A 25,972-nucleotide genomic window follows, 5' to 3' on the forward strand; every position below is an offset into this window, starting at 1 on the left:
ACGCGTGTTACGTACTCCGAAAAGAAGGCAGCTTACGATCGAACGAAAATACCGCAACCATGCACGCAACCACGGGTAAACACCGGCCGGACGTTGCTGCTTCGCTGGTTAACCATCCGTACTGAGTCTACAGTGAGCGCATTTTTTTATCGCACACCTTACGTTTAGCGCATATGTAACCCGGGCTTCTAGTTTGTAATCACAGAATGTTCATCATAGTAATCACCATCATTGAAACGGAAATGGGATCAGGATAACAACCATGTTTATCATAATACGGATGTATACACCTTTTGACTTGTTTGTCTTGAGGGAGCAGCCTTTCCGACAGTGGGCTGTGATTGGCGCAGTCGACAGGGCAACGCAGGCCAGGACGTGTCCTGATCTTATCAAAGATTAAGATATGGCATGGTGTACTATATACCACACATTATTTTTCTCTCGGGATTATCCCAAACACGCTGCCAGCCTCGTCCGGCTGGGCTGTTATAGAGCGAGCCCGCACGCACTGAGATTCACTTCGAGGCGGCCGGGGTTCTCGAACTCCGTGCCAAATTAGGAGCCTCGACGTCGAACCGCGGCTTCGTTCGTGTCGCCATTAAGAGAGGTCGGAGGCATAAACACGCGCCAATCGCCCAGCCGGCTCACAAAGCGGCGCCCGTGTATCTTGCACCAATTTACAAAGTATGACAGCCGCACATTTCCCGTTTCCGGTGCGCACGCGATGGGCCATTTATCGAGCGCCGGCGAGAGAGAGGGGGGCGCTGACCCGACCCTTCCCACAATTCCTCGCTCCCATTCGTCCCCACGCACGAGCTGCTAACCCGCTGAAAGTGAACTCTCCTCGAGCGTGTGTATTAGGGGCTATCCTCGATCGTGTGATGGGCTAATCGTAGTATGGTTAGGTAGAAGCTCGCTTTGGCTTTTCGCCCAGGTTTTGAGGGTGCTGCTGCTGCTGTTGCTGCTTTCTGGCCTGGTGCGCCACTGGGTTATATCTTTTCAGGGACGGAGGGAGGGAGGGAGGGAGGGAGTGAGCGAGCGAGCGAGCGAGTGAGTGAGTGAGTGAGTGAGTGAGTGAGTGAGTGAGTGAGTGAGTGAGTGAGTGAGTGAGTGAGTGAGTGAGTGAGTGAGTGAGTGAGTGAGTGAGTGAGTGAGTGAGTGAGTGAGTGAGTGAGTGAGTGAGTGAGTGAGTGAGTGAGTGAGTGAGTGAGTGAGTGAGTGAGTGAGTGAGTGAGTGAGTGAGTGAGTGAGTGAGTGAGTGAGTGAGTGAGTGAGTGAGTGAGTGAGTGAGTGAGTGAGTGAGTGAGTGAGTGAGTGAGTGAGTGAGTGAGTGAGTGAGTGAGTGAGTGAGTGAGTGAGTGAGTGAGTGAGTGAGTGAGTGAGTGAGTGAGTGAGTGAGTGAGTGAGTGAGTGAGTGAGTGAGTGAGTGAGTGAGTGAGTGAGTGAGTGAGTGAGTGAGTGAGTGAGTGAGTGAGTGAGTGAGTGAGTGAGTGAGTGAGTGAGTGAGTGAGTGAGTGAGTGAGTGAGTGAGTGAGTGAGTGAGTGAGTGAGTGAGTGAGTGAGTGAGTGAGTGAGTGAGTGAGTGAGTGAGTGAGTGAGTGAGTGAGTGAGTGAGTGAGTGAGTGAGTGAGTGAGTGAGTGAGTGAGTGAGTGAGTGAGTGAGTGAGTGAGTGAGTGAGTGAGTGAGTGAGTGAGTGAGTGAGTGAGTGAGTGAGTGAGTGAGTGAGTGAGTGAGTGAGTGAGTGAGTGAGTGAGTGAGTGAGTGAGTGAGTGAGTGAGTGAGTGAGTGAGTGAGTGAGTGAGTGAGTGAGTGAGTGAGTGAGTGAGTGAGTGAGTGAGTGAGTGAGTGAGTGAGTGAGTGAGTGAGTGAGTGAGTGAGTGAGTGAGTGAGTGAGTGAGTGAGTGAGTGAGTGAGTGAGTGAGTGAGTGAGTGAGTGAGTGAGTGAGTGAGTGAGTGAGTGAGTGAGTGAGTGAGTGAGTGAGTGAGTGAGTGAGTGAGTGAGTGAGTGAGTGAGTGAGTGAGTGAGTGAGTGAGTGAGTGAGTGAGTGAGTGAGTGAGTGAGTGAGTGAGTGAGTGAGTGAGTGAGTGAGTGAGTGAGTGAGTGAGTGAGTGAGTGAGTGAGTGAGTGAGTGAGTGAGTGAGTGAGTGAGTGAGTGAGTGAGTGAGTGAGTGAGTGAGTGAGTGAGTGAGTGAGTGAGTGAGTGAGTGAGTGAGTGAGTGAGTGAGTGAGTGAGTGAGTGAGTGAGTGAGTGAGTGAGTGAGTGAGTGAGTGAGTGAGTGAGTGAGTGAGTGAGTGAGTGAGTGAGTGAGTGAGTGAGTGAGTGAGTGAGTGAGTGAGTGAGTGAGTGAGTGAGTGAGTGAGTGAGTGAGTGAGTGAGTGAGTGAGTGAGTGAGTGAGTGAGTGAGTGAGTGAGTGAGTGAGTGAGTGAGTGAGTGAGTGAGTGAGTGAGTGAGTGAGTGAGTGAGTGAGTGAGTGAGTGAGTGAGTGAGTGAGTGAGTGAGTGAGTGAGTGAGTGAGTGAGTGAGTGAGTGAGTGAGTGAGTGAGTGAGTGAGTGAGTGAGTGAGTGAGTGAGTGAGTGAGTGAGTGAGTGAGTGAGTGAGTGAGTGAGTGAGTGAGTGAGTGAGTGAGTGAGTGAGTGAGTGAGTGAGTGAGTGAGTGAGTGAGTGAGTGAGTGAGTGAGTGAGTGAGTGAGTGAGTGAGTGAGTGAGTGAGTGAGTGAGTGAGTGAGTGAGTGAGTGAGTGAGTGAGTGAGTGAGTGAGTGAGTGAGTGAGTGAGTGAGTGAGTGAGTGAGTGAGTGAGTGAGTGAGTGAGTGAGTGAGTGAGTGAGTGAGTGAGTGAGTGAGTGAGTGAGTGAGTGAGTGAGTACTTTCTGAGGCGGATTTAGCCTTGCACAAAACTACCGACACCATATCGACACCTTAGCGCCACCATACCGTACGAAGGACACGGGATGTACTACAAGACGCGTGCTGCTGCAGCCACATTTATCCAGTTTGGTTGCTCTGTGGTGATCGGAAATGCGATAGGGAAATAGTTGGGCATACTCGATGATCCAATATACGAAACGCACGACGCATAAGGAAAATTTCGAGTTCACGATGCAGTCATTCGCAACGTCCGAGTTCGATGTACCCGGGTCCGACTTTATTACAGACGCGCCTCAGTCTGTCCTCTTTTTAATTTAGCAAGCTGAGATCCCCTCATCGACAGCAAGGAGAGTGTACGAGTAAAAAACTTCTGCTCGACGCGAATTGTGCGCGAAACGTGCACAAAGTAGATGAACGCGAACAAATAAAACAAGCGTATATATATTTGATCGTGCTTGAACTCCCACATTTAGCCTTTTTTTTTCTTTCGTAGAGAGGGCTTGAAACACACCCTCCATACATTACCTGAACGCTCTAACGTGTTCCAGCAACGACCTCTTTCAATATCAAAAACAATGACAAAAACGCAGTTCGCTCGCTCGTTCTTTCAAAACAACCCTGGCTACCATTCTTATGAGTAAAGGTCACATGAAGACAAATAGAGATATACAACTCAGACGGAATGACAGCTGTGTCTGCTTTACAACGGTTACAAAGGCTAAGCGTTATCACTCAAAACATTTCAGCCGTGTCATGCGACAACTGACGTAGGAAAGAGTGCCGGAGGTGATCAGGCGCCCTAGCTGCCGCCTCCGGGTAGCGTATGCACCTAAAGCATACAAAACCACCCGAACTGAAAAAATAACAGCCTAAACGAACCTGAAATGGTTGAAAACCACGGTGTAGAAAAAATGTTCAACAGATGTAGCCGAAACCGACCTAAAAGGGGAAAACCCGCAAAAACGTACAAGAAGCAGTAGCTAAAACTGACCAAAAGGCAACGAAAATACAAGAAATTCCATTTATAATGCATAAAGATGTCACAAATAGATTTTATGCGTGATAACAAATGTTATTATTCAAATAAGACAAACCCTTCAAAATGAAAAAAAATATATATATGGAAACGGGGTTTGAAACCGGGTTAGGATGTTTGCTTCGCAGGAACGAAACTACTGCCGGAGTTTTGACGGACGGCTTATTTTAGCTGCAGTGATGTGCATCTTCTTGGATGACTCATAACCTTTGTAGGCTGTAATAAGTGCAGTTTTTCATGCAGTAAAGAAAAAAAAGCACAACGAGACCAAGCGGTTCTGCGCAATTAAATTGAGGGCCACATGCACGTGGTCATAGCTTCAAACATGCCCCTAGATGGCGCCATGCGTCGCTTGGCTGTGCTGACTAGGAAACGCCTATACGCCTCCGGTTAGGTTACGCACTCCCAATCATTTAGAAGGAGGTGTGCAGGAGAGAAGAAGGTTCTGCAGTTGGGGGAAATAACGTGAACAAAGAAGAACAATACACAGGAGCTCTGAACTCGAAACCAGCTCCTTTGCTTCTTTATTTGCCACAGCCATGGAGGAAAGAAAAGCTTAGGAGAGGCCCTGACGTCACACCCAGCGCAGCCGGAAACGCCATTTCTGTAAGTCGAATGGCGGACCATTGGCCCTCCATGCCATTGGCGGACTCTTTTTGCCTCTCTCTCTCTCGGTGCACCTTCTCCGCCTCCTCCGTCCTGTATCGCCTCTCTTGTCGTCTGCATCTGCCAGCGCCGAGCCGGCGGAAATCAGCTGATAGGCAGGTAGAAGGCCGTTTTGCAGCGCGTGACCGTGAACCTAAACGCGCGGTTACACTGTTACACGTCTTCAGTGTGGCCGCAGCAGGTTTGCGAAGCGGCTCGCTCTAACAATGCCGCAATGCTCGGTGCCAGGCTGCAAGTCGCGATCGGTACCCAAGGAATTGGGCGTCACTTTCCACCGGTTAGTGCATCATTCCGCTGACAAGTATTGCTGTACATTGGTGTGCATTCATCCTTTGTTTGCAATCGTCGCCGTTTATAGGTGCCCAAGCGATGGAGAACGCCGCAAACAGTGGGCGAACGCCATGCGGCTACCGGACTGGAAAGTGCCCAAGTTTGCGTTGCAGTTTCACTGGCAATCCCAGAGATGACTAGTCAATTAAACGGCCGTTCTATATATATAGGTAAGCAGTACTTCATGCAGATTTCACGCTAAAAAATTGTGGAATGTTTTTACCGTTGTTCGCGTGCCTTCGATAGAATTTTTTGCGAAGGAGCAGGAGGAGGAGGCAAAACATTTTATTGAGTAAAAAAAAAATGAGAGGGTGGGTGGCGTCAATAAACTTTTTTTCGCCAAGTTTCAACTTGTCTCTGTGTCAATAAATTCAAGGTGATATCAGTTGAAAACGTTCATACACTAACCTCGCAGTATGAAGCGTTGAAAATCGAAATCCAGAGCGAGACCACAAAAAGATCCAGATTCCAGATCCAGCACTCTTCCAGTCAACAGACGGACACCTACTAAGGTAATAGGACGATGGAATTATATCAACTGGGAATCTACCTTGTAACAGTTGCAAAAGCACTGCCGCGCATTGCCGGCCTAGCAAACTATATATTGCGGCGGCGATAACCAAAAAATTGAGTTGCGAATCGTTCGGTTGCAAGTCGCCTACGTACTGCACACGTGTATCACTTCCCGAAAATCTACCAGACGGGTGTCCGCGCGTACGACGGGACGGCGCGTTCACGATATCTGCACTTCAATAGGCGCGTCGTGATCGCGACCGGAGCAATAGCTTGACGCGGTACAAGGTGCACTTGCAAGTAGAAATTAAATGACATATTCCCATCGGCGCAGCTGTCGCAACTCGCAGCATCCTTTTCGAGTTCCGCAAGACCACAGCGCAGCAAAGCGAAGCAGCAATCTTCGCAATCGGACGACAAGGCAGGCGCTGCCTTTCCTCCATGACTGGCGAACGGCGGGCGGGCTGTTGCTAGGACGCCGTTGCTAACGCTACTTACAATGGCCGCCGAAAACACGTGACTTCCTCCACACTTTTGCCAATGCGCGGGGATAGCTGGGGGCCTCTCCTAAGCTTTTTTTTCCTCCATGGCCACAGCAAACGTATGCGAACCAGATGCAGATTTTTTACCGCCTCCTGGAAGAGAAAACAGCGAGTGCGTGAGGCTGCACGTTCAAGCGCCTACATCCTTCGTCTGTTGGATTGTACCACGCGCGGGTCGAACATTTCTCTACGACAATCAGTCGGGCTTCGCAGTAACGACGGACATCTGAGACAAACGCAGTTCGTGCGCGAGGATGGACGAGGGCATTGCAACAAGACGGGAACTATTGATGGGACGTGGAAAGGCCTTCGCCTTGCGCTGGACACAAGCAGGGTGGTGATAATGATGGCAGTGGTTGAGGTAATAATGAGGATTATGATTGTGGTTATGATTAATACGGCGATGATAATGCTAATAACGAGGGGTACGAGTGCGACGACGATGATGATGATGAGAGTCAAGCCTGAGTTATAACCGTGCCAACTATTTTAGTTTCATTCCTTAAATGTGTTTCTTTAATTACAGAGTATAAAGTTTCTCTCGGTGAGCGCCCCTTTCCTTGCCAATCCCCCTGAGTGGGAAGTGGTGGTGGTGGTGCTTGGCAGGAGATGGGAGGAGGGGGGGGGGGAGGCAATTTTTCAGTTGAAAAGGAACTGAAGAGAGAGGAACTGGGGATATTATTGAACTCAGCGGGGAGTTCACCGTCATGCAACCTAGTCCGAGGGAGGGGTAGTGGGTGGGGGTGACAGGATAGGAAGGAGAGAAGAGAAAACAGAAGGAGAGAGAAAAAAACTCGATGCAGCACCACCACCGCTTGACCTAACTGCAAGCCGCCCACTAGACCGACAGTAAAGCACCGGGCCTCGTCAGAAAATCCGAATACAGTTTTGTGTAAAAGAGATCGCCACGTATGCGAGGGATGGGTACACGAGGGCGGTTATAGTGTGACTGTCGATCGCGTAGCTCCACGACTCCCTCCTGGCTTTTGCCACGGAGTCCGGGCTCTTTTGGGCCAGCGCGTCTTGGAGGCCGCATTTACCGCTTCCGACAGGCCCTTGACCTTCTCCCAGTAGTGGGTCACTGCAGCGCCACCCTTGTCTCACAATAAACATTTACTCATCGTCATTATTTCCACAATAATCACTGAATATAGAGGAAAGCGTTGCTTGACCTGCGAGCGTTTGCACTTGTTTATTTGAAAGAAAGCGGCAGGAAGAAAAAAAAAAAGAAAAACGCAGCGCTCCACGGCGAATGCGTTACAACCGTAGAATTGTTTAGACAACGTGTCAAGTTCAGCTTGGGTTTAAACAATTTCGCCGGCCGTTAGCGCAATAGAGTTCTGCATTGTGAAAAAATTAACGACAAAGAAAACGGGAAACAAAAGGTCATTTTGAACGGTGCCCGTACGGTGTTTAACCCCCTAAAGACTTGAGGCTATTTTTGCGCTGATTTCGTCTAAATCAATGAGTGCGGTCTTTTAAAGCGATATTTGTCGGTTCAAAGCAGTCACATGTCAAACAAGCCTTTCCATTACAGTCGAAGTTCTTGTAACAATTTTAAAAAGTTGGGCTCGTTGCGAGTTCAGTACCCGTCCCATTGCCTCGCCCTTGCATAGTTGTTCTTATATTCTCTGTATTGGTTCCTTTAGCCTGCTATAAAAACCCCACCCCTCTCTTTCAACCCTTTCGATACGTTGGCAAGTGAACTTGCCTCTCTCACTTTCAACCTTTTCGCAATTTATACCTTGATAGCATCTTGACATGTTCTTGACTGCGCTGCGCATGCGCGGTTGAATGATCCTGTCGGCTGCGCCAATTCAATCGGCGTTAGTACAGCCCAACGATAAAATGGGTGCTCCAAGGACGAAGGAGCTGAAAAGGTCTATTGTGACATTCGATTACTAAGAATCCCTAAACTCCTAGAGCTTCCAACGCGAGTCGTCGCATTAATTATGACACGGCAGAAACGTCGCGACGGCATTCATTCATTGTCCCTTAAAAAACAGACTGCGAACTTCTCCTTCTCGTGTTTAATTAATTAGTGAGTACATAGTAAAATCATTTACACCCTTCAGGGTGTAAATCACTGCCTATAACGAACACCCTTGCATCCTACGATAAAAACAAAATAAAATACCCTCTAGGATTTTTGTAGTTTATAACACCCTTACCAAAACCACAACAATACACCCTTGTAAAAGGTGTTTTATCGTTAATTACACCCTTTCAAATGTCATTTTTCTTTGTTTTTTGATTGGATGTAAGGGACAAAAAGGGTGTAAATCATTTTACAGTGTACAGCGTAACTTCTACATGACAACGGTAATACAGCAAACCGTCGTTATAACCAAATCCTCAGGACACTGGCTTCGTATAAGCGGTACTTCGTTAAATGCGCGGATCGTTTGCGCTCATCGCACTGCGGACGGAGAACATGCAAGACTTGCAACAAAACGATATCGTTACTCTGTAAAATGATTTACACCCAAATCACTGTCTATAAATAATGGCGTATTGAAGCGCAGCAAAGACGAGGACAGGAACACAGACGACGACACACAGGGCGCTGTGTTCCTGTCCTCGTCTTTGCTGCGCTTCAATACGCCGCTATGTACCAACTCGCCCAAACCAGTACTCTCCTGAACTATAAATAACACCCTTACACTCCAGAATAAAAACAAAAGAAAACGCAACAACCTTTAGGGTGTTTTTTTCATTTGTAACACCCTTGCAGCCTAGCGAAAAACACATAAATACACCCTTTTAAAGGACGTTTCATCGTTCATTGCACCATTTGAAAGGGCGCCGTATAACCTTACGATCAAAATTTCCATCTTGGGAGCTCAGTTTTGGGACTGCAGAACATTTCGCAGTCGATGCAACCGCGAATATTTGGCCAACAACTGTATACTCGGACACTTATCAGATATCAACAGTAGAATCCCGTTAAAACAGGCTTTAAGAGAACGAAAAAATTTTGGTCGTATTATGATAAATTGTTATTAAGAGGACGCTTTCTTGAATTCGCCAAAACCCAGTTCGTGTTAACGATACTTCCATGTGTTTCGAGTCGTATGACCCGAACTATTACGCCGAATTTGTGCATGCATATTAGAAATTTTACATTCCCCTAACCCGTGCATACGCATATATACACAGGCAGCAGGCCGGATCGAGACCTCAAATTTTTGACGAACAGTCCAGTAATAATTCCAGCAATAAGGAATAATAAAAGAAAAAAAACGATAGCGCCACAGGACAAAGCAGCAGCAGCTGTTTGGATGTCCCAGCCAACGAGAGAGAGAAGGAAATTGCAACACACTGCAGGAAATAATAATGGCCTCCTTCCTATTCTTCTCCTACATGTGACGGCACTCTGCCGTCGAGGGCACGTATGCATACACGTATACATATACGCGCACCGTCCAGCGCTGCTGCGGGCCGAAATGTAGAGCTACGCTCGTCGACGCCAACCTCCCTTTTAACGGCACCGCGCTCGACAATGGCAACAGCTGCTCGAGATTTCCCGTCGCCGCAGCTGCCTGTAGCGCTCGGTGGCTCTCCTTTCCCCTCCGGCCGGGCTTAAAGCGCTAGACACATGGACGACTGGTGCATGCGATTCGCAGGCGACTGATCGTTACGGCCGACTGTTAGGGCCGGTTTGGGCGGATCAGTCGCATGCGAATCGCATGCACCAGTCGTCCGTGTGTCCGCGCTTAACGCTGGAACCCTTCGCTGGGGGGGCGTCTTTCTTTCCTGCATTCTTCCGCCTTTTCTCCCCCTTTCCCTCAACGGACAGCTGCGCCGACCGCCGGCAACCAGCTGACCAAAACGTGCCCTGCTGTGCGCCCGTTCCGCAAGGTGCTGTGCTTGCGCGAACTGAACAGTAGTGCCCCAAAGCGCGTTACTAGACCTACTGTGCTACCGTGATGACTTTGTTGTTGCTGCGTTTATTATTATTATTATTATTATTATTATTATTATTATTATTACTAGACTGTTCGTTGCCTCCACCATGCCAGGGTGGAGGCAAGCTCCACCCTGGCATGGTGCACAGCTGTGAAACTGCTGAGAATGACCAGTAAGAACGACACTCTAGACATCTATTATCAAAATGCTCGGGGTCTACGTACTAAGTCCTCCGAATTTCTTAGAAATATTGTGTGCTCCAAATTTTCTACTATTGTTATTACTGAAACTTGGCTTTGCGATGATATCTCATCTTCCGACTATTTTCCTCCGACCTATGAAATTTTTAGAAGTGACAGAAAGTTAACTGGGCCCAAGCAAAAGGGTGGCGGTGTTCTCATTGCCATCGATCGCTCAGTGCAATGCGTGCGGCGTGCAGACCTCGAGACTGAGGAATCAGTCTGGCTTGAGGTAGGCCTCAAGAGGGGCGAGAAGCTGCTCATCGGCGCATTCTATATAACCCCGGATATTTTACCTGCTGAATATAATCTAAAGCTCACATCTATTGAAAATGTTTCCAATTCACACTCCAACCATAAGCTAATTATACTTGGGGACTTCAACACCCCAGGTATTCACTGGAACAGTCTTTCATTTCAGCATAAAAACCATTATGCAGCGCATAAATGCACCATGTTATTAGATTTTCAATCATTCACCTCCTTGCAGCAGTTCTGCCACATAGAAAACTTCTGTGGTAATGTCCTAGATGTGTGCTTCTCGAACTTGAAAAACGTAGAAGTGTGTGCCTCCGAAATATCTCTTGTACACCCCGACAAGTTTCACCCCCCTCTTATTGTCTCTGTCTCTGTCGCTGCCCAGCATTGCTATGGTGGTGTTGACGATTGTGCAGTCCCGCGATATGCTTTCAAGCGTGGAGATTATGTTGGGCTCTATCACTTTTATTCATCTGCTGAATGGTCTAGTGTTTTTGATGTCAATGATGTTGACGAACAGGTTCGACGTTTTACCGAAATCGTCAGAAGTGGCATGGAAAAGTACATCCCTTGTTATATGCCTGTTCATTCCAAATTTCCCCATTGGTTCTCTAAAGAACTTCGAAGTTCGCTTAAACTTAAGGACAGCGCCCACAAAAAGGCCAAGCGTTCTGGGCTCGACAAGTGGAAAGCGGAGTTTAGTCGGTATCGCTCACTTTGTAAAAGCCTCTACCGGCGTGACCACCAGCTCTATATAGAGTCGTTAGAGGCTTCTGCGTCTCAGAAACCGGCTGACTTCTGGAGGTATGTACGCGGCCGTTCTAAGGAGTCTAAAGAACACATTAGCCTGCTTAATTCCGATGGGGAACAGGTTGAGGATGTCGCCACTAGCTTTGCTCAGTACTTTCATTCTGTCTTTCAACTGCCAGATGGTCACGACGAACGCCTATCGTTTAATAATATGTCTAATTTTAGTACACTTATGTTCGATGAAAAACTTGTCAATGATAGCCTTAAACGGATGAAACCGTCATTTTCCTGTGGTGCAGACGGAATTCCAGCAGCCCTCATGAAGGTTTACGGCAACATTTTTGTGCCTGTCTTAACTTCCATTTATAATAACTGTTTACTTTTCGGCAAATTTCCTCGTGCATGGAAGATTGCTCGAATTTTTCCAATATTTAAGTCTGGTGATAAGTCAGCCGTTACCAACTATCGCCCAATCTCACTCCTTTGTGTCGCCTCAAAACTCTTTGAGTCAGCTCTGCACAACGTTCTTGCTGCCTGCGTCAAGAACGTTCTGATACCAAATCAGCACGGCTTTTTCTCGGGTCGATCGACGGTTACAAATCTTGCAAGCTTCATGACTCAGGCTTCGGCGGCAGTTTGTGAAAACGGCCAGTTGGATGTTATCTATTTTGACCTCAGTAAGGCGTTTGATGTAGTGAACCATAAATTATTAATTAACAAGCTTACTATGTCCGGTGTTGATGCAAGCCTTGTTGCCTTGTTGTCCAACTATCTCCTTGACCGGTCCTTTTACGTAGATGTAAACTTCAAAAGGTCTAGTGTTTACACTGCAACGAGTGGTGTACCTCAGGGTTCTGTGCTGGGTCCACTATTGTTTTCTATCTTTATCAATGATGTGTCAACAGTGTTAACAAAATGTTCATTTCTTCTCTATGCTGATGATGTAAAACTATTTAGGCACATTAACAGTTTTCAGGACTGCTGTGCCTTGCAGAGGGATGTGTCGGAATTATCGGTCTGGTGCAGCAAAAACTGTCTAATTTTAAATCCAGCTAAAACAAAGGTTGTCACGTACAGCCGGAAAACCCATCGTCTACTGTTTTCCTACAGTATAGAGGGAGCTCCTTTGCAAAGGGTTGAGGAGATTAGGGACCTCGGAGTTCTTTTCGACAGTACCCTCTCTTTTTCTTCTCATATTAGGCTCATCACCCGGCGAGCGCTCCGAAGTCTTGGAAATGTGTGTCGGATTACAAAGGAATTCTCTTCTCCAGATCCATTCCTAATGCTATACAATGCAATATGTATCCCCCAGTTAGAATATGCTTCTGTTGCCTGGAACGGCATCTCCAAATCTAGTAGTGAATTAATAGAACGTGTTCAGAAGAAGTTTTTATCCATATTTAAGCACCGTCATCACAATCACAGTCCGGGTCCTGATTCTGACTTACCCATAGTTCCTTCCATTCCTTCGTTGACCTGCAGACGTATGCGTGCAGACCTTACATTTCTTCACAAAGTTGTTCATGGTGACCTTTCTTGCGCGGACCTGCTTAACTGTTTAGAGTTTAGTGTTCCACAGAGGCCCACCAGGTCGCATCGCCCTTTCTTGACCGCTGCGCGCAACTCCAATCATTCTCCAGTGCGCAGAATACAGAATTGCTACAACCGCTTCTCTGAACGCCTTGACATATTTCAAAGCTCCTTTACAATTTACCGTACTGCGCTGTTGAACACAGTATGTTAAACATCTATGATATCTCTGTCGTTCGTTTTTCTTTTTTCTTTTATTGCTGAAATTTGGTTTCTCTGCGGTTCTGTTTAACCAATATAGTTGCCTGTTTTTGAAACTGTTTACTTATCATGCTTGTCTTATCATTTGTCTCTATACTCTTGTCATTGTTTTTGTCGTCTTACTGTCAAACTTTGTTCTCTGCTTGTTGTGTATTCATTACAATAAGCTGAGCCACAAAGGCATCTTCTTTTTTCTTTTTTACCTGTACCCAGGCTCCGCCTGTGCTTTATTTTTGTAATTTTCGCTACTTCAATATGTGTGTGTCTTGTCGCTTGTTTGTTTCTTGCAATATGTTTCTTGTATTTTGTTTTCATATAACTATCCGTGCGCCAGCACTCAGGCCTCTGGCTGTTCCTGGGCACGTAAATAAACATGATTGATTGATTGATTGATTGATTATTATTATTATTATTATTATTATTATTCAATATTACATTCTACTACGGAAACGACGTTTTTTCCCTGCTGCGTATATACAGAAGCCCCGTTTAATTGAAGTCCCTGGAACGAAAAACCGACGCTGTTATAAGCAGTACTTCATTAAAAGCAGCGATTTTCTCTGCTTTGCACTGTAGTAGGGACTGTAAATACTTCGAACAGAGCGAGGCTTTGGTCAAAGCAATTTCGTGATAACGACGGTTTGCCGTACGTTTGTATTTATAGAGGTTACCGAGCTTCCCAATGGTCAGCGACATCTTTCGTTTCGCCTTCGGTTAAAACCGGCTAGTAAAATGACTTTCCTCCCGGCAATCCTCTCGCAAACGTTATCTCACACTTTCGCGTCGCTATTTGTTCTGCCTCTGCTTATCGATCGTCCCGCCAACACTCTCGCGGCTGGCCCGACTGCATTCGTTTCCTTCTTTTAATCTGCGCTATAAATATGCTCCCCTGAAGATTGCACAAGACGAAGAAACGGCGAAGTAAGGCGTCCACCCAGAACCGTTCTTATCGCATTTACACGTGCGTCACTTATCGTCGTTACTCGAGGATGTGCATGATCAGTACTGTACGGCGCCCCTCGAGCTCGGTGAACGGGGCTCTTGAAAATGTCTAACGGGGCCCCGTAGAACGAGGGTGCGCCAGCGAAGAGAAGTTGTTGAGGGGCGTGTAACGAGAAGTTGGCGTGGCTGTTAAAAATCGCCTCCACTTCGAGTAAATGACAGCATCGTCCTGTGATGGGGACGAAACAGCGCAGCTTTGAACAATTACACAAGGAAGAGCGCCGACTAACAACTGATTTTTATTGGAAGAAACGAACAGATTTATATGCAACCTTTTTCTCATGACTGCACGTAAGCACTCGTTATCACTTAAGCGGTACAACCTGAACTTCGAAACATTTCTACAAGGGCTCTCGCGCTCTACCGACAAAGTTCTCTAAGGTCACCGTGAATTCGTCTTTTTTCATTTATGGTTCGGTCTTGGAGGTCGTATCAGAAATTATTTTTCGTGTAAACGTACACAAAGCTCGACTAACGCACTTATCGCCCAGCCTGCTTGCGTTCTGCGTATTTCCTCTTCCACGTGCAAATGTTCTACTGCGTTGTTTGGCCCCCCTGTATGACCAACTCGCCAAACTGCCCGTCCTTCTGTCGTCCTCGAATGACGCCGCTTTCGGAGTGACGTAACGTGTCGCGGGCGTCGGCTGGCTGACAGGTCCTACCGCAACGCCAGTTGCGGGTCTGGGGTAAAAATAACAAAAAAAGGAAAGAACAGCAGCGGCGATAGACGCCCACCTTGCGGCGTCAGCGACACGTCGCTCGAGGGTTAGTGTGTCGTCGGCGGCGTGCTGTGTGCAGCGTGCCGCTTTCGGGGTCGCTCGAGGTCGCGGTACCAAGCGGGATCCGGCCGTTCGCAAGCCCCCTACCACCCGAGTGGCGAGCACGAAAGAAGACGACGGCGCTAGAATCTTTCGTCTTTCCTCTTCCTGCCGCCACCGGCTTCGCTAGAGGAAGGAAGGATGATGCGAGGAAGCGCGATGATCCACGCGCGCTGGGAGGCAAAGCGGGGCCGCCGTCACGCGTTGTTTTTTGAAGCGTTCTGACGGGCTAGTTCCTCTGACATGATGGCGATAACATTTGCGCTACAAGGACGGGACGACAGAAGAGGACACGCCACACAGCGCAAACTGTGTTGATTCCACGCGCGCGAACTGCGGCGCGAGTAACCACGTCAGCCGTGGTGAATGTGGAGAAGCCGAGCTGCGGCCGCGCTGTCGATTAGAGATAGAGAGAGACGATTGGCTACGGCAGAACGGTAGCCCGCCGCTGCCATTCACAAGGTCCCGGGTGCAGTTCTTACGGCTTGGGCGCAGCTACTTTTTATGGGGGCGAAATAGTAATTCTAAAAAAGAATCTTTGCTTAGAGTCAGGCGAACGCCATATTCCGATGTAACAGAAAAGAAATAACAGCCTACGTACGAAAGGGAAGGCTGCAGATAAAAGTGACCGGAAATAAAACAGGAAAGGGGGAGGGGGGGGGGGGGGAGCTGTGTGCGACCCGCGTTCTCCCTCGTAAAGAAGGCTGAGGCTACCATGTAGAAGGTAAATATAACCTATCATAAACCCACGGTTGGTTATGGCAAAATGCGCGTAGCCACAATAATGCCGATGATGATGATAATGATGCTGATATCACGGAAGAATAGCAAGAAGCTGCGCAAGCAAGCAATCGGTTAAGATAAAAAGGCAAACGACGGACAAGGTCGCATATCCGTCGTTCCTTATCACGTCAAACGGAGATTGCGGGCTTGAGCAAGCAACGAAGTGGTGTGGTGAAGATAGGGGCCCATATTTGGGCCATGATAATGACGATCGTTATCATCATCACGATTTCTTTTCTCGCACGTGCTTACTGCGGGGAGATTGGCCGGGCCCTATCCCATGCGCTATGGACCCTTGGTCCAAATCGCGTGAAATTTCGTGGGCTTTATGACATCACGACTTATATGACATCACGCGAAGATAGCGGGGCACATATCGGTAGTAAAAATGATTTCCGTGAAACTCCAGAATTGCCGCTCACACCACGGGTAGTTGTATTGTTTCCCGGTTGAAACAATACAACTTCCACAGCTAGGGAAATTGTTACGTGCACGGAGCTCAGGTAACTTAATTCCGCGTTCTCGCCACAGAAGTATCTCAGTAATCTATAATGTCCGATGCCAATTTCGCAACCAGGGTAGCCAAAAATTTCAACAAAGGAATACTGTTCAGACCCTACGAACAATTTCAAGACACCACCAATGCTTGCTATACCTCGAAAAGACACAAAATGTTTGAACGCGGCACCCCCCCCCCCCTTCTCCTTTCGGCCGTTTGTTCGCCCACGCTATTTACACACCATATCAGTAATTATTCAGGAATGTCCTTTTATGTACGTTTTTTTAAGTTAATCAGAAAATCATTTTCTTTACGAGGAAGAGTGGTGCTGGTCTTGTTGGTGCATACTGGGATAGAACGACGGAACCCATCCTTGTATACGCGTCCTCAACACTGGGCCCCATCGTTTCTTTACGAATCTAGTTTGCGGAATCACCTGTGTACTTGTATTTTTACATAGATATTACAGTGAACGAAAGCACTAATCTTCGGCTTCATTAAAGCAGAAAATTGGCTAGGATATTGGTTGGGCGCCGGCTTTCTTCAGAGGATGCATGTGCCGTGTTGTGCTCACGAATATGCGAGCTTGCGTTTGAATTTCCGCTCAAAGACGACGACGTATGTTGCACAGTGCGAGAAAGGATAACGAACACCGTCTATTTTCGCCCCTTCTTTATCGGCAAACGGCTTTATCTTACAGCCAATTACGAATTAATCTTGGCTCAGCTAACCTGGCGACCCACACTTCAGCTCCTTGGCCAATCCCACATTTCCGGACAGGGGTTGTGGGAATCGTGGAGAACCGCGACCTGCGATCCCGAGCCAGCGCGCGCTTCGGGAGAGACGCTTGTGCGCTGGAACCGGTCCGGCGCTCCGCTGGTTCGTCGGCGTCCCCCGAGAGATGGCGCCACCGATGTGTGCGGGGATAGGCGCGCGGGCGCGGGCGGCGCGAGCGTGCGCGCACGGGAGAAAGGGAGTCTCGTCGGAGACCCGGTCGGGGCGAGATCGGCGGAACATGGCGGCGGTGATGGATACTTGTGTCTCAGGTGGGAGCTTTGTTTGTCGCGCGCCGTGAGTGCCTGCCTCCCGTTCGCGGTCACGACCCGGACGGCGTGATTCGTGAACGCCGTCGAGCCTTGTGCTCGCATGCTTTGGGATTCCCCAAATAAACGGCTGTGCTTCGGCACTACTGTCTACTGTGTTCTCGTATCGGCGAACCTCGCTGGGCTGCCGTAGCCATGGGAGCCCGCGTGGTTGACACGCCGGGAGCTAGCGTGGTGGCTTACGCCAGGACTGGCTGGGCCTCCGAGGAACCCCACATTTATCCCACATGGCGCCCGAACGTGGGGCTCGTATTCGGACGAATTCGAGGTTGCTAGCTCTCCGAGAAATGCGTTGTTGCAGTCGTAGCCCGCTACCCTTTGTCCGGAAGACTTCGGACGAAACGCCTCGCGCCAGTCGGTTGCAGGCAGACAGTTATGATGCCCGATACAGCCGTGACGGCAAATGCGTAAACCTTCCTACACGCACCAGGCGGTGAGTCAGTAGGATACCTCCGAGCACCGCAGTCGCGGCCCGCTTGCGAGACGGGAGGTGCGTAGGCCTTGTTCCAACATGGCGGCGGGTCGCCTTCCTCGTAGCGCCGTCCCCGCGCAGTCGCGCCGGCGGCGCCGGTTGAAGTTTCCCCCAGGCGCGGCGGACACTACCGAGCGAGGGTGCGGTGTTTGGGAGTTCTCAAGCCGCACGATGAGCCCGCCGCTACTGCGCTTCGAGTCCGAGGCGGAGTGTTTGCCGATTTGACGCCTGACAAAGAGCGAGGGGGATCGCTGAAGAATCAGTCTCCTCTCGCTGCGGGGGGAAGCGGGAGCAATGGGACCGTTGTCTCCGCGCTTCCGCAGTGCGTGCGTCTCGATGCCGTGAGGTCTCCGCTCGAGATTGCGTTTAGGCAGTAAGAGCTTCGCGCGGCTCGGCAGCGGGCTCGTTGGTCGCGAGAGATCGCCAGTCTTAGTAAGAGACGGACTCTCAGGCGACCTATACCGGTGACGTGCGCCCGTAAGCCGCTGGTATTGCGGTTGGCGCTGGCTCTACGGCAGCTTGTATTGCTGCGAGTGAGTTGCAGGAGCCCGCCTGCTTGATGCTGACGCTGCTTTGCCGACCAACGCACCAGGCCGAAATAGCTCGGACGGGCGTTTCGATGCCGACAACCCGTAATAGTCAGGCGAGCTGCCTCCAGGCGGGGGTGGCTGCTGGAGCACAGTTGCCGGACTCGTGATTCCGCGAGCAAGCGAACATGCAAGGGGGAGTCCCCTCGGGCATCTTTGTTACCCTATTTGGCGAGATCGTCGATAAGGTTTCCGGCCAGTCACAGGAGATTGCGGAGTCCCGCTGCTCCCCACGTCAAGTTTGGGGAATCGTTTAAACTGGACGGTGAGAGCGAGACCTGCAGCATACGGATACCACCGGGAGCCACGCCAGTCACCACTGCCACGGACAGCGAGGATGGCCTGCTGAACCACCGGCGGGGCCGAGCGCGGTTCGTGGAGCTGCTACTCCAGTTGCTGCTCCGGCCTGCCGGGCGGCAGCCAACCGTTCGGGAGGACCTGCGGCCGAAGCGGCCACGGAACCCAGGAGGCGGCGGTATCTGGCGCCTACGCGAGCGGCGCGAGCCTTCGGGCAGCCGCAGTGGGCGCGGCCGTTCCTGTTGCCGCCTCGAGCTGGGAGTGGGGGTCGCATCATGGCGCGACCCCGGCGTTCGTCGGCTGCGGCTGCAGCTACCCCCGGGCCTGCCAACCTGCTGTGCTGCCCAACCGCGAGAGACTTGGAACCATTGCAATGTGTTTGCGGGTTTGTGAGGCGAGCATCGCGACGGCGGCATCGTGTGGCGAACTTTGGTGTGGAGTGGCGTTCGGTGGCTGTTTTGCTGACTTGAGACGTGACGAGTGTGGTGCACCGTGGCGTCACTCGAGCTCAAGTGGCGTCCAGTTTTAGGGGGGAGGAGTGTGGGAATCGTGGAGAACCGCGACCTGCGATCCCGAGCCAGCGCGCGCTTCGGGAGAGACGCTTGTGCGCTGGAACCGGTCCGGCGCTCCGCTGGTTCGTCGGCGTCCCCCGAGAGATGGCGCCACCGATGTGTGCGGGGATAGGCGCGCGGGCGCGGGCGGCGCGAGCGTGCGCGCACGGGAGAAAGGGAGTCTCGTCGGAGACCCGGTCGGGGCGAGATCGGCGGAACATGGCGGCGGTGATGGATACTTGTGTCTCAGGTGGGAGCTTTGTTTGTCGCGCGCCGTGAGTGCCTGCCTCCCGTTCGCGGTCACGACCCGGACGGCGTGATTCGTGAACGCCGTCGAGCCTTGTGCTCGCATGCTTTGGGATTCCCCAAATAAACGGCTGTGCTTCGGCACTACTGTCTACTGTGTTCTCGTATCGGCGAACCTCGCTGGGCTGCCGTAGCCATGGGAGCCCGCGTGGTTGACACGCCGGGAGCTAGCGTGGTGGCTTACGCCAGGACTGGCTGGGCCTCCGAGGAACCCCTCATATATCCCACAGGGTTTATGCAGAATTTCGATTTTGGGGGGGTGTCGGTGGGATGTTTGGGGGGGTGTTGTATAAATCCCTAGGCAGGGTGCTTGTGGTTAAGGAATCTTTTTGGGGGGGTGTCGAAGTACTTCTGGGCGGGTGTTAGGGGTGTGTCTATAAATTCCTGTTTCCGGACTTGCGTATTCTGCACAACGGGAAATTGTCCAGCAAAATGTATCTATGCTTCCGGAAGGAAGTCCGATTGTTTCAGTTTTTTCGCTGCGACGTTGCGTAAATGTTTCAACATTGCGACTTGTCTGTCTGGGAGCTTTTTTGTATTGTTTTTCTTTTCCTTGGTGTTATACGGTGCGTTTCATCGACTTGGAGCGCCGCAACCACTACAGACGCGATTGCCTGCGTGAGGTGTTAGCCAATAAGTAGCTGCGCTTGTAGGGCCAAATCGTCTATTCGCACTTCACAACGCGATAATTAAAAAAAAAAAGCAATTCAAAAAGTAACTCCACACTGCAAGTGGGCGCGAAAATGTCAATCTACGGCAGTCGCTGTGGCGCTGGGGTCATTACGTATAACGTTCACGACGATAAGGAAACGTCATTTCAATTCAGGAGGCGTACACGCACACATATACACACACACTCAGAAAAAGCATCACGGAACGGCTTATGATTGTGCAAGGAGGGTTCATTAGCGTGATACGGAACCCTTCTGGCGGGCGTCGTAAATGTTTTCTGTACGGCCTCCTCTTTTCTGCAGCGGCGTCGTTAATAGGTTCCTTGCCACGACCTGCCTTGTGCACCCAGCTTGCTAGCGGTCGTGTTTCCAGCATTTAAACGAGCCTAGCGATTCATCCCAACTGCGCGCCGTTCTTTTGAGAAGCGATTCATTTAAAATAAAGACAAAAACAATTGGTAAGGAACCCCGCGAGAAAGAAGCGTCGAGCGCTGTCGACGCTTTGTCTCGGCGTTGCAAACAACGCCGCTCTTGATCGATTCGTAACCGAATTAGGATGATTCATATTGGTGGACACGCGTTGTCGTGTGCGTTGCCGTCACCCAATTGATTTTTGTGTCCGTCCAGCGTGCCTGAAAGGTGCGCGCACGCTGCCTGCGGCGCTGCCGCGGCCGCCACAGCCTCCGACCGATATAGCAGAGAAAACAAGAGCGGGAGATAAATAAATAAATGATAGCGGGGGAAAAATTATACTGGTGAAAAGAACCAAAAAGGCGCAGCGGAGGCAGGCGGCAGTAGCCAGCAGGCGGCCGATGTCGTCTGCTACTGCAACGGCTCTTGTGTTTCCCTTGCGCGCGTCCAGGTGGCAGCAGCGGCCCGTCACGTGACCCGACACTCGTGAAGTGGCAGCCGGCCTCCGAGTTCCACCTCTGGCACTGTGGTCCGTGCGTCGGCCGTCCAGTGTCCCAAAATGTACCACCTGCTAAGTGAAATCCGGGATTTTTACAACAAAACCTTGGAGAGCGGAGGTAAGCCCGTTTCGACGACCTTTCCCATTCATTCCTGCGCGTCGCCCGGGACGCTGGCCCGCGGCTGCTTAGGCCTAATGCCGGTTCGGGGCCCTGCCTACCCATACTGAAACCAAAACACGAATCAAACGCCAGAAACGAGAACTACGACCGCTGGCGCTTCCCGAGCTCGCGCGACTTTGCGGGCCCGCCCGTCTCGTCTGGCTCAGATTCAGTGCGTTGAAACTGTCCCCGTGCAGTTAATTTTGAAGGATGTGATGTTTGAAGTGACTGTGTAGTCGCTGGCTTCGGTTTGTTCTCTTTTTTTTCTTTTGGTTTCTTGTAAAGTGGGGTACAGCGCTGTAGCGTTCCAACTCCCACGAGGCCGACAGGCAGCTAGCCAGCCACTCCTAGCGAAGCAGCGCGGGGCGCTAAAGGGATTCGCGACGGCGGCCTGGATAAACGCTGCCGGTCTGCTCATCTCGGGAAGCGTCTCGCTCTCGGGCATCCGAGGAGCGAGCGTGTGCTACCGCGTTGCGGTCACTGAAGGTCTCGAGCGCATCGAGAACCCGCCCTCTCTAGCCCAGTCGGTAGGACGGGCTCGTAGTTGCTGCCGGGACGTTTCCGATGAGGCCAGCGCGCAACGATCGTTCAAACGCCCAGTCTCTCCGCGTTACACGTTGCGTAACCCGGGCGTCGCCGAAAAAGCCGTAGTACTACACCGCCCGTCGTACGCCGAGCCGGTGTGGCGGGTCATTGAAGTGTTTCTCGGCTTTCGAGTGCAGGTATTCCCCTGCCCCGCTTAACCCTAAGTAGCTCGGTCGATCTCCTACGAACCAGGGCGGATGGGGGGACCGTTTGTTTTTCTTTTTCGGGTTACGAGCGCGCCGGAGGAGGCCCGGGGAATCCATGACCTCTTTTAGCCCGCCCGCGGCCGCCGAGCGGATTCTTTATTTTTTCGCGCCTGCTCGGTTCCGCCTCCTTTTCTTCTTTCGAAGCTCCCGTACCTCGGAGTTGGCCGGCCACAAGCCGAAAGGAGTCTTTGTACGGAGTTACCGATGTCTCGTCAGTCGGCAAGCTCGCTGCACCGTCGGTCAATCGTTTCCGTCGCAGGTGTGAGGCGCCATTCATTCGCGGGCCAAGCGCGGACGTAACGATCTTGTATAACAGGGCGCAGCTGTTGGCATCCGATGTTCAGAAAGCTCGCGGGTTTCGAGACGAAAAAAGCCGCGTGGGTTTGGTACCCGAGCGAATTGAGAACGCGTTAGTCATACAAACTTGGCCCAGCGCGTCAGAATGCCGCGGGGGCGCGTGTTATCTCCGGGTGGCTGATAGGAGACACTCCACGCCCCTATTAGCTGGGCGGTCTGTTTACCGACCCACTTAGCTGGTGTTGTTTTAGTCGCTCGCGTTTCGAGAGCGCCAACATCAAGCTGATAAACACAATCTTGTTAATCTCGCACTCGTCCGGAGATGCGCGTCGCTTCAAGGTCCGGCAGATATTTAAATTTCCGAATTTCGATCACTCCGGTGTACTTTTGGAAGGAAAATCGGCGCGTGTGTGTAGCTAGGGCTGCATAACCAGCGAGAAAGACATTGGAATAAAGCGATGAAAAAGACTTCCGAGAGAGAGTTTGGCGTCGAATGTTTCGTTGTGTGCGAGGCAGGCCTTTGTTAAGAGCCCGTCGTCCGGTTGGTTACGCAAGCTGTTCGGCAAAGCACCGCTCGGTATTCGCGCATGGCAACTCCCCTGCCGCCAGCTGCGCTGGTTGCGAGTTACATTTGCCGTTTTGCTGCTTTTCCTCACCGTCCCTTGACACTGCACGGACGCCTTCATACGCGTGCGACATAAACGGTTTTATAGCGGAAATTCGCCCGTTTTTATTTTTAGCGCTGCTCCGGCTTGGCTGACGCGTCTATTCGGCGCATGTCGTGTCTCGTTGGACGTCTGTCTCGTCCGCATCCGTAATCCTGCCCTAGTACGTTAAAGGAGAAAACTTCAAAAGCAAAAAAGAAAAACAAAACTTGATATTAGCGTTTATGTGCGCAGCGTGTTGATCGCTTGCTCCCAAAACCCGCCGTATTTCTTTTTGTTTTTGCGCTCGCCTGTTTTTCTCGCTTTGACCGCCCAGTGACCTGTTAAACTCGCTTATGTTTCGGAAAGGAAAAATTATAAGAAAAAGTCCGGTGCTAATGAACAAAAGACACATAGTGGCGTTCGTGCGCTGCATGCAAGGATACCTTTTCCCAGTGAGGCGACACTCCCAGACATACGGATTGATCACGACAGGAATACATAATTTTGTAGGACAGTTCGCGTGCCGTCCACTGTCAAAGGCTCGTTTTTGTATTTCCGCGAGACCTTGGGACTCCGAAAAAAAAACGTTAGCTCTTCAACCCCCCAGAGAGCAATTGACCCGTGCTGCGCATACTAACGGGCTCGTTAAAAACAAGGTACGATTTTTAATGCATTAAAACAGTGTCGAAATCCTAAGGACTTTAGTTTTACGTGGTGACCATTTGTAGGCCCTAATTAAGCGCAAATATATAGGCTCGAATGAAGACAGCGTTAAACGTTGTGTTAATCGTCTGCTTTCGTCATCGTACGTTTTCCTTGCAGACGACAGTAACCGGTTACCACAGTCTCAACAAGGGTGCGTTTTAGGAGCGATTTTTGATTAGTGCGCATGCGATAATGTCCACATGCTTCATTCGCGTTCAGCAAATATATCTTACCGGAGGTCTTTGAAAGCGCGTGAGCAGGTTTAGGGAATGCAGACGTGGAGGCAGCTAACAGCATCCTTGCGAGGAATTCGTTAGCAGCTTGCTTTTGCTACGGACGTCGAAGCTCTCCGCGACTCGTTATCTTCCCGTCTTGGGTGAATTTGTCTGAGCCCGTGTTTAGAGGGAGTTAAAATGAACTCGAGTGAATTTATTCTAAACTTCACTCTACCCGTGTATTTGAATTGCTTCTTGTGATGTAAAATAAGCAGCATTAAAAAAGCAACCTCAGTGTCCGCCGGAAATTACGAGCCTTGTTCATAGCCATATCAAGCCAAGTTCACGCTCCGAGGCGAGGGGGCGTGGCAGAAGATTTATCCCCCCGCGTTTCAAAACTGCCCCGCCAATGATCAGAAAAAAGTGGGCGAAATAAACCGGATCTGGGCTGGAAAGCAATGCGCGTAGTATTTCGCGCGTGTTTTAGGAAACGCTAATCTGAAACGCACGAGTGTTGCTAATCGCCTTTCTGTTCCGAACTTGAAAAGCTTCGTTGAAGCATTATCATGTTGACCTCGACGATATCGGCCAAGGCTGCTTACTCCTCACCCGTCGGATGAAACCGAAACGATCCTGTATTTCCTTTGTATCATTTTTGTTGTTCCTTAGGCACACACGCGTGACCTGCGCCTCAGGCGAGCCGCTCACATATGCATCCCCGCCGTACTGCACCGTTCGCTTTCACCGGAGAAAATAACGGGGATATAAAAGTCACGTTGAGGGCGAGGCCGCATGGGCATCGAGGGAGGTCCGCCGTATTTGTTCTTCCCCCGCGCACCGGAGGCGGGATCTAATCGGCGAACAGGATCATCTCGCCAGAGGTGCTTCGCTGCTCAGTAGATAAGGAGACGCTGACTCGACCGTTCCCCGCCCACACCAGTCGAGCACGCGTACGCGCCCGCACGTGTTTCGGAGGGAAAGAGAGGGCTAGCGCTGCTGGTCACGTGGACGCAACTGACCACTGCGATGATACGCAGCCGAAACGCAGGGAAATGGGTGTACTGCGATAGGCGCGACTTTGTTCCTTGAGGGTTCACTGCTACCACTTTCGTGTGTTTGCATTTTCCGCGAAGAAGTTGCGCGCGGTCAATGCCAGATATGTGTAATCCAAGTTCCGCATGCAAACAATAGGAATTGCCGCACCACTCAAACCTATTTTGAAACAGGTGTTTGCGGTTGACGGGGATTCACTCGCCTGTTAACATTCCTGTGAGGATTAAAAACCATCTTGTAGAAATGCAAAATGTTTTACAAATACATTCAAATGTTCACAACGGCCTGGTTTGCTTATTTTAGAAATATGGAACTTCCGTACTGCACGGAACTATCACTTGCTAGACAGATAGCGCCATCTAGTGAAAACTAGATAAACCAACATGTGTTTCTTGTTTATTTTATATTTCTTAGAATAAAGGAGTTATACATTTCTAAAAGAAGCAAACTAGGCCCATAGGAGCATTTCGATAGATTTGTAAACCTTTTCGTATCGGTACATATTAAGCCTGTGGATCATGAACATAGGAATGTGATCAGGGGCGGTATTCTCGAGTTTTGTCCCTTTTGCGTCGCTTTCAAAAGTGTCCCTTTTGGTGAGCCCTGATTGGCTAAAAGCAAACAACTGGAAGTGACGTAACGCAAGCGCGGCAAACCTACTGCCAACCGGCCTCCATGCTGCCAACGTCCACTTCTTAACCGGAAGTACGTCATGATGAAAGGGACGCAAAAGGGATGTTTTCAAAAGGGACAGTTACGAGAATACCGCCCCAGGTGAGTCCCCTTTAATGTCGGCATTGATCAGGGGCGGTATTCTCGTAACTGTCCCTTTTGAAAACGTCCCTTTTGCGCCCCTTCCTCGTGACGTACTTGTTAAGCAGTGAGCGTTAACATTAGGTTTGCCGCGCTTGCATTACTTCCAGTTTGCTTTTAGCCAATCAGGGCTTGCCAAAAGGGACACTTTTGAAAGGGACGCAAAAGGGACAAAACTCGAGAATACTGCCCCAGGGCTTCAACGGAGGCTTCCTTGCCCTATAACCTTCATGTGTTGCAAAAAGGGGCTTCTCGCCTCTTGCCATTATTCTTTTGCAATATTGCAATAGGTGAACACTGAAGTGTCACATCAGGTTGGCCGCCTGTATTGGTAGATTAGAGTGCCGTGAATTCTAATATGCCACTTGCAGGTTGCTTATTGACGCA

At 50.3% G+C, this 25,972-nt stretch overlaps 1 protein-coding gene across 1 annotated transcript in view; it reads left to right on the forward strand.

The window, feature by feature from the left end:
• LOC144162475 (very long chain fatty acid elongase AAEL008004-like) overlaps positions 1-25,972 on the forward strand; it is a 98,999-nt gene that overhangs the window by 58,021 nt on the left and 15,006 nt on the right. The window contains exon 2 of the mRNA XM_077693016.1: positions 20,857-21,022. Within this exon, the coding sequence (XP_077549142.1) occupies positions 20,965-21,022 (58 nt within the window). The 5' untranslated portion in view covers positions 20,857-20,964. The remainder of the gene's footprint in view (positions 1-20,856; positions 21,023-25,972) is intronic.

Source organism: Haemaphysalis longicornis, unplaced genomic scaffold (assembly GCF_048455015.1).
Source record: "Haemaphysalis longicornis isolate Haplotype H1 unplaced genomic scaffold, Haemaphysalis longicornis Haplotype H1 scaffold_12, whole genome shotgun sequence".
Lineage (NCBI taxonomy): Eukaryota > Metazoa > Arthropoda > Arachnida > Ixodida > Ixodidae > Haemaphysalis > Haemaphysalis longicornis.